At 32.7% G+C, this 13,391-nt stretch overlaps 1 protein-coding gene across 1 annotated transcript; it reads right to left on the bottom strand.

The window, feature by feature from the left end:
- Positions 1–4,733: 4,733 nt before the first annotated feature.
- LOC146944802 (uncharacterized) lies at positions 4,734–5,602 on the bottom strand. Its single transcript, XM_085743159.1, has one exon. It carries the CDS (start codon positions 5,528–5,530, stop codon positions 4,919–4,921), a length of 612 nt encoding a protein of 203 aa, XP_085599285.1. The 5' UTR covers positions 5,531–5,602; the 3' UTR covers positions 4,734–4,918.
- Between the last annotated feature and the right edge of the window lie 7,789 nt (positions 5,603–13,391).

Here is a 13,391-nt window from a genome sequence, read left to right as displayed (position 1 = left end):
TATTAAGTTTGAATGGATTAATATCTTTATCCTTCCTCACCAAGAATTCCTTTTGATTTCAAGTTTTGAATATGTGTTTTGAGGGTAAAGTTGGATTAAGGTTTTGAGCTTGAAATGATGTCTTGGTTTGCAAGAAAGGGGTGATAAGTTTGAATGGTGAGCAAGGAAGCAAAGGGAGCACAACTAAGGTTTTGGGCATGTTTGAGCTTGGAGCTTGGAGTTGCTTCAAGATTCTGATTAGGTGAGTTCCATAGATAGACTTCCCACCCTTTGGGATTATGATTATGCCATGTATGTCTATTATGAATAATATGAAATTCTAGGGTTCAAGTATTAGTCTAGTTGCCCCTTTTTATGCCATGAATGCTATACATGATAATTCTTGCCATATACATGTTTTACAAGTTTTATATGATCAATTATGTTCCAATATGCTTAGAGACACTTGGTTTGAGGTTTTTGGGTCAAAAATACCAATTTTAAGTGTTCTGGACTGTCCTAACTCGCCATGGCAAGCTAGAACTGCGAATGGGGGGTTTTGCTCGCCCCCAACTCGCAGCTGCGAGCTGCTGCTCGCCTCCCCAGCAAATCTACTCGCCTAGGCGAGTAAGACAGGGAGAAATCCCATTGTTTTGCTCGCTTCAGGCAGGCGTGGGGATTCGCGACACAGTTTTCTCTGTGGTGTCTTTTAACGAATGTAAACCCCTCAAACCAAGGTCCTAAATGATTATCAATGAAAGCATGATTTTTATGATATGAGGCAAGTATTAAGCATGTTAGTAAGACATGGCATACGAGAGAAATCGTGTCATGAAACGGGTAGCAAACTATCCATTAAGCTAGAGGAAGACTAGAGCCTCGACATAGTCGTTGAGAACTAGCAAGTTAGCAAGACTCCTAGAATGCTAAGACGTGAAGTATAAACTCTTTGCATATGTTAAGAGTGTTTAGCAAGCATGATAAGATGTTGTTTGATTAGTTAATCACACCACCACGATTAAGTATGTACATGAACAAGTATAAGTTTACCGCTAATCGGATCGACTCAAGGGTCCGAGGTAATAAGCAAGTAAGTATGTATATGTTTAACTTATGCATGACAAGACCATGACTAATAAGTGTAGGTGACATGTCTCTTGATGTCCACATCAGGGGGATACAAGGGGTTCTCATTATGAGAACGATTTAAGCCGTAAGGGACCCGCATGTCACTGAGTAACAAGACGTAGGTGCTTGTGTCTCTTGTTATCCACGCCAGGGGGATACGGAAGGTTCTCGACCTAAGGGGAACGGTTTAAGCCGCAAGGGACCCGCACGACACCGAGGGAGTCCGATGTACGTACATCGGTCATGTATGGGATTGATCTCGGGGTTACTCCACCCGGGACTATCCGTAAAATGAACCAAGACAATAATTGTTTGTTCAACGCTAACCTAATGAATGAACTTAGATACGTTTACGTATAATATGATTATGATTATGTTATATTCATGAGTATGCAAGAGTGAATCCATGCAAGTTTATGTTTAAGAATAAGAGCATTAGATGCTACATGATAAGTACAAGGCATGGATTAGAGCAAGTAAAGAACATGATGCCGATGACGATTTTAGGTTTCCCCTAATCGTCCGGTTTAGATTAATGTCATGATATGTATGTTTAGGCCTCGAATACGTAGAGCGTATCCTTGGCAATGCGGTCTTAGATTTCCCTCTCGACCGCCATGACATGTATAGGAAGTGAAGCCTATAACAAGTAAGATGAACTATGACGGCCCTAGTATGCACAACCGTCTAAGTATGCAAGTCCCCACACACGTATAATCAACCGCCAGGTTGTAAAATAGACACGTGGTGACCGTAGGTTTTCCCCCGTGGTTGCCTTTAGCCTAGGATTAGGTGGAACTCACTGAGACATTATGTCTCATCCCAATCCTTATTTGTTTCAGATAAGCAAGTTGGTATGCAAGCCTGAAGCCGGATGGATGTTTCAACAAGTGCACGCTCGTATTGCTTCAAGATGCCAAGGATATCAAGGATGTAATTTTCTATGTTTGGATGAGATGTTTATGTTATTGTATGTACGAACGCAAATTGTTGTATAAATATTCATTCAAAACTTTTGTTGTTGTATATTTTAATGTATCCAGTACTAAACTTAACGCACGTGCTAGACTTTCTAGATACGTCTGGTATGGGTGTTACATTTGGTATCAGAGCAGGTCGATTCAGACCGTGCCTTGGGTCATTAAATTACAACAAAGGAAGTGGGACCATTGGGTTCCAGGTAAATGTTCTAGTTGTCGTTGTTAGTTGAGCCTGATCAACTCAATTTAGCATTCAACGATTAGAATAGATGCCTGAGAGCTGAATAGGACCCAGGAGGAACGAAGTATGTGATGAAGAAGTTTGATCGTGCCAAAAGGTGGCCGGTGAACTAAGCAAGTAGAAGCGTGAATCCTCCAGGAATGTAAGGTATGTTAAGAAGGAACGTTCCGACAATGTCGGGTAAGATGATAGGATATTCCATGTACCCGAAAGTTTTAGTAAGAGTTGTTGTTAGAATGGGTTTATGATATTCCGGAATGTCAGTACAAGGTTACAAGAAAGTTAGAAGTCGACATCTGTTGACAGAGTCAGCAGGCTTTCAGGAATGATGTTATATGTGAATGAAGTTAAGGACATGTATGTATGAAAAGTTGCGTTAAGTGGGACGTAATGAGGTAAGCTATTTGTAGTGGAGAAAGTTATATGTTATCTGGATTAAGGCATTGATTTCCGACGTGCCAAGAGTTGTATCGGAAGGGTTGAAGTTGCCATGTATACGTTATGGAATGTTTTATGATGCTAGGAATGAATGATGTGCATTGGTTACTTGAGAAAAATATATCGTTGGAGAAACTCACCAATAGTGAACTTGGAACGAAATTTTCCGTTTTTATGAAATTTACCCGTTCGTTCCAGTGGTTTGAAATGTATATTGGGGAGATATCTTCACAATAATCTTTGATGACATCAAGTAACGAATGCATATCATGTTCTAACATTTTAATGGAAAAGACATGGGCAATTATTAACGAAATCGATACGGTTGAAGGTGGCTTTGGAGGTTAATGTGTCAAGAGTCAAGAGCAAGCCAAGATCAAGAGTAGAGAAGTTCCGGTGTTTAGAAGGAAAGTCACGGATGTTTATGCATGAGGTATGAAGAAGAAGTTTAAGCGGTGCAATATTTATATGGTGTATTGTAGTCAAATAATTTGTCATATGTTTATCTTGTAGAAAGATGTTAGTACCTTCATATGTGCTTTAATTTTCTACTTAACTAAGAGTTGAAAGTTTCCTTTTATAGGCAAGTAGAATAGTATTGTTGCAACGGTACTTATTTTCATGATGTTGTGGTCGTTGCAATGTTATCCCTTTCATGGAATTTCTTAGCGTGAATCAAAGTATTGTCTTCATTTGTTATGAATTTTAACATTCTAAATCATAACTTGTATAACATGTTATCTTGTACCTCATATACCTTTTGCCAGGTGTCCCTTTATTTAAAGGGACAGTTTCGGAGCGAAAGCTTTATCCGAGGATAAGCTTCTTGAGGAGAGTGAGGACTTAAACTCTACCGATTATAAACATTTTAATTTTTCAAGCATCCACATGTGAGACTTCTTAAATTAAGAAAAGACATTCATACAACCCCACAAAACCGGTTTGTGAGGTGAGGATTGCCCCCACTTATAATCACATTGTCAGATCATCACCTATCCGATGTGGTACTCTTAACACCCTCCCTCATGACCAGCACTATTGGGCTTGGTTCGTGGACATAAATGGTGGGTGGTTCGATAGCGGAAACCTGATAACAGGTGGCCCAATGAATGTTGGAGAGGGTATGATTTCATCTTAGAAAACGTGGTTGGACCTAACACAACCCTACAAAACGGCTTGTGAGGTGAGGATTTCCCCCATTTATAAACACATTGTCATGTCATCACCTATCCAATGTGTGACTCTTAACAGACATATTTATTAAGCAAGATGGGTGTTTCAACGTTTTTTTAAGTAAAAAAAAATAGTAAAATTTCAATGTGATTTATCAAAAATAAATAAAAATAATAAAAAAATTAAATAGTTAGAGGCCGCGTATCCAAATGGTAGCCAATTGATTTAATATTAACTACCAATACATTTTATAGCAAGTTTCCATACCAAATCTAGTTTTTTCTTGTAGTGCAAGAACACTTAGATGAGAGGGCACAAATCTCTTCTACCTTAACCAATGTCCTAGATTCAAATTCAATATTAGGCATGCAATGAGAGTTTGCCGCCTATTTAGGTCCCAAAAGGGATTAGTCTAAGAACATATGAAGTAAATAAAAAATTAAGAAAAACCATAAGATAAGAAATATAAAGAAATTACAAGACTTTGGGCTGATTTTTCCATTTTCAATTATACCCTTAAACAAATTTGACTATAAGAATGCTATTTTGTTGGTGTCATTTAAAAAAATTATAATTTATATTATATTTGTTATATTGCTGATATAATTGAAAAAACAAGTATAGTTTGTTACAATATGATAGTGTAAAATATATATTATCTATACCTATACCAATTTTTTTTAAATCAAAACCAAGATAATTTTAATTAAAATTTCATAAAAATTATTGTTCGCAATTTATCGCATTAACACAACAGAAAAGGCATATTTATGAAGCAACTTTTGCTCTCAATATTCAACAAAATGCAAAGGCTTCCATTGATTTCACAATTAAGAACAAGATCACCACAAAATTTATAGTTTAGTATTATTATAATGGACGTTATTAATTTATTGCTACATAATTAAATAATATAGTGTAATAGGAACCGTCCATTGGCAATGGCATGCATTGGCCATTGCTCATACATGATATGTTCTTAACGACGACATACGAAACTGGCAGGCCTATCACGCCCACAGCGGTTCAAGATTATTCCCAAGTCAGCATTGATGTTAAGACGTATTCCCAAGATATTAGCTCTGAGTACAGCACAAAGACACACTGAAGCATCTAGATCAACAAGGCCACTGATGAGGCTACAACAAGGATTTGTTCGTGGGTTGATAAAAACTATATTCAATACGTTGGCGCAAATGTTCAGGTTTAAAAGGTTACAATTTTGCGGGGGTGTCGCTGGAGTCGATGGTGGTGTAGAAGGAGGTGTCATAGGAATTGATGGTGGTGTGGAAGGAGGTGTCGTAGGTGGGGGTGTCGAAGGTGGAGGTGCTGAAGGAGCTATAATAGGTGGTGATGGAGAAGGAGGTGTCGAAGGATCAACCATGGGTGGTGGTGTCGAAGGTGGTGGTGTGGAAGGAGGTGGTGTTGAAGGAGTTACCACAGGTGGTGGTGTCGAAGGAGTATGAACAGGTGGTGGTGTGGAAAGACATGGTGGTGGTGGTAAAGGAACATGACTTGCAACAACAAGTGTAGAGACCAAAAGGAGATTAAGGAAGAGAATGAAAATGGATCCAACACCCTTTGAACCCATTTTTGCAAATAATGCTGAATTTTTTTTTTCCAACAATGAATTGCTTGTGGTTGATGAGTGAATTTGATGAGGTAAGGTGCAATATTTATAGGCAAAATGAATTTCTTTATAGTGGGATTTTTATTCTTTTTTAGTAGGGTACCGTTTTGTTTTTTTTTTGAATGGATTTCTTGAATTTAAGTAATTAGGCAATTAATTAATTCCTAACTAACTATCTATATCTATCCATTAATTCATTTTGCCTAATTAAGTTAAGATTTTTTGACTTTTTAAGCAAATTGGAACTGTGTCTGCAACGGCTGCAAGTCTTGTATGTGTTTAACTTAAAGGACTCAGGGAATACAAAAGATAAATATTTCACTTGTGAAGAAGAAATTAAAGAAAAATCATAGGGGCTATTAATTTATACTCACCTCAAATTATTAAGTTGTAATTTAGCAACCTACATCCACTTTATTATTTACACTAATTTTTATAAATTTTATCAAATTGTTTACACTCACCTCATTAATTTACATCCATTTTCATCATTTCTTTTTTGTTTCTTTTTTTAAGGATCTTGCTTCTTCTTTTAAGAAAGAGCAACAAAAAAATTCATTAAATAATTAATTTGGTAATTAACACTCTGATTAGTTTTCCTAAAAAAAAAATACTATGATTAGCGACTTTTAAACGTCATAGTAGCGTTAATTTTTTTTCCAGGTAAGGTATATTTTTACTTTTTTTGGCACAGTAAGAGTTATGGAAGAAGAAAAAAAAAGGAAACCACTTTAATTTAAGGAAACGGTTGCTTGATGTTTTAAACGATTGTGTTCTTTTTAAGTTAATTAATAAAATTACAAAATTACCCTTCAATTGAAAATTGGTTTAAATAGTGACAAATATACTTTTTTCAAAAAAAAACCAAGTGGGTGTAGCTAACAAATTTATATCTTAGTGTTTTTAGGTGAATGTAAATTACTAACTATATATATTGCATACCAATTAAGCAGCATGCAAGTATATAAATTGTATAATGATACTCCAAAGTTAACTAATTTGATGTTGTATTGTTTGTCCTTTAAAAAAAACCATGGTTTTGTTTTATACATTTTGCATATAAAATCAAAAATATTTTTATGTTGTATTGACAATCTTTTATTTCTGATAATGGAAAACAATACAAGAAATATTACTCCCACGTTTTGGGAACCCGTACAAGTTGTACAAACCCCATCCTCCAGTCCTCGTGAGCATAGCTCAGTTGATAAGGACAATGCATAAAATATGCAAGGTCCGGGGTTCAAACCCCGGCTACCACAAAAAAAAAAAAAAAAAAAACTCATCCACCAAAAGAAAAAAATTAGAACTCTAATCTACCACTTATCTAATCAAACAATCCATTTGGTTTACAAACTATTCATAAAATAGACATAGGGCACCTGAGTGCTTTCCCAAAAATCATTGCCAATAAATATTTTTGATGACATCTACAACCTCTGAATATACAATACTTTTTACGAAAAAATGAGATCATTTCGCACCTTTCAAATTTACCACATAGTTCTAACTCTTTCAAATTTTAAAAAAATGGTCTTCGACTCTACCATATCCGAGCACCATCGGCAAGCGAACACGCCACCCCCAAATAGCATACCCCGTTTGGCTAAGTCTGCTCTCGTCGGGAGCCTTCAACGTAGCAATTGTCAAGAAAAAACTTTAACCTTTAAGGGCGCGTAACTCTCCAAAAGTCTTCCTTGCTAGGAGCTTTCCTCTTCCGTCCCCCACTAATGAAGTTAAAGATTTTTTATTGGGGATGAATTCATACATCGAATCAACCGAAAAATAACTTCTGAATTGGATGCACATATCCAACGATCTTCACCTTGCCCAAGTTGAGCCGATTGAATGACCACCATCAAATTTGAAAGAATTTCCTCTTCCCGTGAAAACAATGCTCTTCGCCACTGAAGCTTCCAAATCCTAGTACCATTTACCCATCCACCCATTTTGCTTACCTTTGCATTATTGGACAATGAAGTCAAGAATATGTTGGATTAATTATTTAATTAATCAATTATGGATTGACAATAATCAATTATTATAAGTTGATGTCATAATATAAATTATGGTCTATTGTGTTAAGCAGTAATTATACGATGAATTTGAGTGATTGGGCTTTTGTTACTAAATGGACCGTGATGGGTTGGACCATTTAGATAAGCCCAATGAGAGGTCCCTGCCCTCAGCCGTTTAGCTATTTAAACGTCATCCCATTAGACGGTTAATTCTTCTGAAGATTGGTGAGGAAACCTAGAGCTAGACGGAATGAGGGTAGTTACCCTCTCATAGTTGTCGCCGTTGTCCACGGTTATCCTTCATCAACCTAATTCAAAGGTACACAATCTCTTGTTCCTTTTTGTTATTGATGATATGCTATAATTTGTATCTATTGATCTATGGCTAAACACTAAAACTTTCATCAATTGGTATCAGAGCCAAATAGATACATATTATAGCTATCTATGAATCATATATTCTTCTATTGAATCCGTGGATGATTGTTGTCTTCATATGATTCATTCTAATTGTTGTTGAACACATATTATTGTATGTTGATTTTATTATCACTTAATCCTAATATATGAATCAACATACAAGTGCCCTTATGCGATTCTAATTCCGTGCACATCGTAAAAATTAAAATCCATGAATTGATTCTTAAAGTTGGCCTATGATTTTGCTTTGTGCCTGAATTGCCATTAAAACCCATATTCTAGTGTTACGATGACCAGATAGTGAGAAATTGATATATACGTTTTCAATAGAGGAATCCCTATGTTTTCAATCTATGATTTCTCTCTATTAGCTTCATAATCCTCTGAATTAGTATGTGGCTTCTTTTCTCTATCAACAGCGATCAAAATCGTTGCCTTATTGCGATAAGCGACAGACCGACAGATATGGGTCAAGCCAAATATTCTAAAGTTTTTTTTTATGTCAATTAAATATTAATTATTATTCTGATCAATTTGGCATGATCTTCGGAATTATTTTGACAATTATAAATATTTTATATATTATTATTTAGAGAATAAATTGTTTCCTAAAATATCATATTCTCTTATGGTAAGATTCCTTACTCTTATTTGACACTGAGAAATCTCACTTTCTCATATGTGATTAATGTGTCAATGGAAAAGTTTACATCCCCAAATTAATTAGTAAATATTCTATTATTTTGGGATAAAAATGTAATTTCTTTTGCACCCAAAATATATTTAACAAGATTTGATTTATTCAGTACCCTTAATTTGGGATTTAAATTATTTTTGAAATCTCTAAATTTTTGATGTAAATTGATATGAAAATCATATGTTCTTTTAAATCATGCATTCTTTAGATTTGAGTCTAAAATATAACACTTATGTAAATTATTCTTTTAAAGTGTTAGTATTGTGAAGAATCTTTAGACTCAGTCTTATATTCTTGTCTCAAATATCTTGTATAAACTAATATATTTTTGAGAATTGTTGATATTGTATTTTTTGATGCATGGATTTCAAAATTTTGTCAAATCTTGAAAAGATCATATATCGATTAAATTGAGAATAATTTATTTCAAATCATGTATTCTCAATATTTGAGCTTAAACTGTTTTTTGAAAATTCTCTCTTATATTTACTATTGTGAATTTATAGAAGGCTCAATTTTGTTAATTTTAATGCCAAGTATAATTAATTTATATTTTACGATTTTAAATATTCTTGGCATTATAAATATTCTAATGTAAGATATTCTTGAATTCATATTGTCTTAGCATAAAGATCCAAAGTTCACTAATTGATCATTCTTTTGGCAACATATTTAAACTAAGACACTTGTCTTTGATTCTTGTCACAAATTGTTTTGAAGGGTCCTCATAATATTTTGTTTTCAAAATGAGTATAGTGAGTTGTATATATATGTCATTTATATTAATTGAATATAATATTGACATATTTCTCTTTAATATACATTATGCTTTCTGCTATACTCTCTAATCTAGACCCGTAATTTATTACTCTAAATTTTGTGATAAATACTATTAGTGTGTCTTGTCGCAATTAAATATTTGGATCACAATTATGTTAAACTATGTATTTTTGTATATAGTAAATAATGCATTATTGCATTTTTTATGCTAAAATTATAATGATGAATTAAAATATGTAAGCCTCTTTGTTGTTTATCTGTTAACTATTATCAAAACAACTTATTAAGAATGGAGGCAATTTTTGAAATATGTATCATCCTTACATCTGAATTCTTATATAAATCATATTGATTTATAATTAGAGTCTCACATATGCTTATTTATAATTGTTTATTCTCTATTGATGAATATTTTTGAGATTACTATATTATAAGATATTCTCGTTAAGTCATCAAAATTCAGTGGCTCTATGTATAAGGATGAATGTCACACTCTGCGAGGTAAGTTGTTATTTAATTATTTTATCCTCTTGTGACTTATTGCTTATTATTGCACATATGAAGAAATTTTGTTCTTCTTCTCTTTTGTTGTGCAATTATGATATCCTATATAGAAGTGAAATCCTTTTTCAGAATATTCTAAACAGAACTCTGTTGTTATATACTATTTTCTTACTATAATGCTCCATTTTGTATTTGTGTTTTTTTTTAATTTATAGTGGGAGCATTGAAAAATTTTATTCTAAGAGTTCTTTTCTGGATAAATTAGAAAACTATTTGACACACTTCTATTCCAAATAACAATTTTTGTTATTATACTACTTCATATAAAAGAAAATTATAAAGTCATATTTATGATGTGCTAATTTAAAATTTTGTTAAGCACATTTTTCTATCGTTTGAATATGACCGAAGTTGAGTAAATTAAGTACAATTGTTTATGCATGATATTATTATATCATATTCTCTTAAGCATAAAAATTATTTATTTGTATAATTGTAATCTCACCTATCGTGGGTACAATTATGCGAATTTTGTTCAATAGATTAACATTATATTGGTAACAGTCATACCCTATCGGTGTGTTGTTATTAATATAATTGTTATTATTCAATGTACCTAAAATGTTTATACTTATGTCAATTATAATTAGAATACTCTATCAATGTTTAAATTTTGTAAGACATAAGAATGGTACATTGTGATGATATAGTTCTTACTTATTATCGTTAAGATCCTTGAATGAGATTAATATAAGTAAGTTACTTTGTTAAAAGACATGTAGAAAATTGTATAAATTTTGCAATCCAATATTATTACATTTTGAATTAAATTTCTACCTAAATGTGTTTTATATATATATATATATATATATATATCGGATTGCTACTATCCCTTTGTTATGTGAGTGACGGACATACCCTATCGGTGTGACGTTACTTAACATATCATTTTGTGATAGAGAAATAGTTGAATATTTTATTTAAAATATCTTTCAAAATTTTTTAGTTCAACTATCATTGTCTATTCTCTATCAAGTGGGAGAATCATTGCTATGTATTGTGTAACGTGATGGACATACCCTATCGGTATGACATTACTTAACATAATCATCCTTTTGTGGGTAAGATAGTTTAACTATCATTCTCCACCAAGTGGAGAAAATATCATTCTTCAACAAGTGAGAAAAATTCTACATGTCAATTAACTATATCTCATAAACAAATATATTTATTTGTTTTCATATTTTAGATATGAAATAGAGACTTATATAGAGGATATTAATTATGTTATTGCTATTCTTTAATACTTATGGAAGCTTATGACTATTTTCTCTTATATCCTCAATAATAATAAAATATAAGTCTTGTGTATTTCCGCTGCTTGTAACCTAATTGTTTCTCAAATTTGTGTAAGTATAATTGTAGCATTTGAGTTTTGAGTGAGTTATTAAAATTGTGAACAGAGTCTTATATCCTATTTTTAAAGACTCATCTCACTCATATGATGATAAATTTTTATATAATCATCATACTCTGTCATATAACGGTTACTATGTTTATAAAATTCTGTGGAATTTTAATTGTGAAAAGGAGATCTTGTGTTATGAAATTCTTAAATGAAAATTTACGTTCTCCTTAATTCTAAATGTAGAATATGTGGTTAACTACGAAACCCAATTCTTGATAATATCTGCCATTGATAAAATATGTATTTATGGGGGTTTCATATTATTCTTGAGTTACCACTTGTGTTAATAATTCTGCTATGCTCATGTGCAAAATATGTGGTTGAGTTCATGAAACTCTATTGGCTAAAATTATATAACCACTTATGTTGATAATCTTGCACTAGTAATTGAGTATCCCACTGTTGAATATTACATTATTATAATATTTTGTATCAGTGATCACTAATGAGAATCCCACTTACTCTTGTTTATATATATGTGGGATCAGTGGGAGTGTGTACACAATATTATATATTATGAGCTCAAATGAGAAATCTCACTCTTGTTTATATATATATGTGAGATCAAGAGAAATGTGTACACAATATTATTGTCGTTATCGCCATATACTCTTGTGCACACTATAAAATATGGCATAGCTTAAGAGACTTTAAACTTTAGTCTCATTCTATTATATTGAGATATATGTTAAAATTCTATCGATCTCAATGAGCATCATAATTGGATGCTTAAGTCAATTTTGTTGGAATATGCACAATAACTTCTTGGCATGCAAATATACATTGTGCTTCTGTTTTACCAACATTCCACATTTTTGAAGTCATAAATAGTAAGTACAATGTATAATATCAATACTCCTATCGAGTATGATATTGTGTTCTTGTGGTACTTATAATTTGAGATAATCATAAATGTTCTTTTGTTATTGACATTCTAGTGGCCACATTAATCCACATTTTTTTTCTTTAAACTACGTGTCTATGTTAATCCAATTTGGGGATTATTGAATTTCCTATTTTGCTTTTATGGATTTTCATAGTCACATTTTTGTAAAACTTGGATTAATTGAATGTCGTAGAACATTTATTGATTTTGACTATATGTAATTACACTCTTAATAGGCTATCCCTATAAGTAATTACTATTCGTGTACCTATGTGGATATAGGACTTCTGTAATATTGAAAACTCATTGGCAGAACCACTAACCACAGACTTATATATATGAGTATTGTAACTCATAATGATTTGATCAAGTCTATGTTATTTTGGGTTAGTGGGAGTTTGTTATAGCATTTTTAAAATGCTTGGGCTATTCTTTAGTGACATATTCCTTTTAATTCAAACGTGTCACTATAGATTCATCATTTGTTAGAAAAGTGAGTCTTTGATCTGTATGATTTGTTTTTCCCTATCGGATTCAATTTCTGCAGCATTAAAGCTTACTTCTCTTTTGAATGATTAGTGCTTTGACCATACATGTAATTTTAAATTTTTAAATTCTTTATGACAAGTGCATTTTTTTTTTATTCTTTCAGTAATTGAGTATTGTCATCCAAGTGGGAGATTGTTGGATTAATTATTTAATTAATCAATTATGGATTGACAATAATCAATTATTATAAGTTGATGTCATAATATAAATTATGGTCTATTGTGTTAAGCACTAATTATACGATGAATTTGAGTGATTGGGCTTTTGTTACTAAATGGACCGTGATGGGTTGGACCATTTAGATAAGCCCAATGAGAGGTCTCTGCCCTCAGCCGTTTAGCTATTTAAACGTCATCCCATTAGACGGTTAATTCTTCTGAAGATTGGTGAGAAAACCTAGAGCTAGACGGAATGAGGGTAGTTACCCTCTCATAGTTGTCGCCGTTGTCCACGGTTATCCTTCATCAACCTAATTCAAAGGTACACAATCTCTTGTTCCT

Source organism: Medicago sativa, chromosome 2, assembly GCF_051527215.1.
Source record: "Medicago sativa cultivar Bolivia chromosome 2, Bolivia_mono, whole genome shotgun sequence".
Classification (NCBI taxonomy): Eukaryota; Viridiplantae; Streptophyta; class Magnoliopsida; order Fabales; family Fabaceae; genus Medicago; species Medicago sativa.
The sequence above is the reverse complement of the archived record's forward strand: the minus strand, read 5'-3'. Positions and strand labels throughout refer to the sequence as shown.

Excerpts from the sequence above, each read along its gene's own strand:
- LOC146944802 (XM_085743159.1), bottom strand. The coding sequence starts at position 5,530 with ATGGGTTCAAAGGGTGTTGGATCCATTTTCATTCTCTTCCTTAATCTC.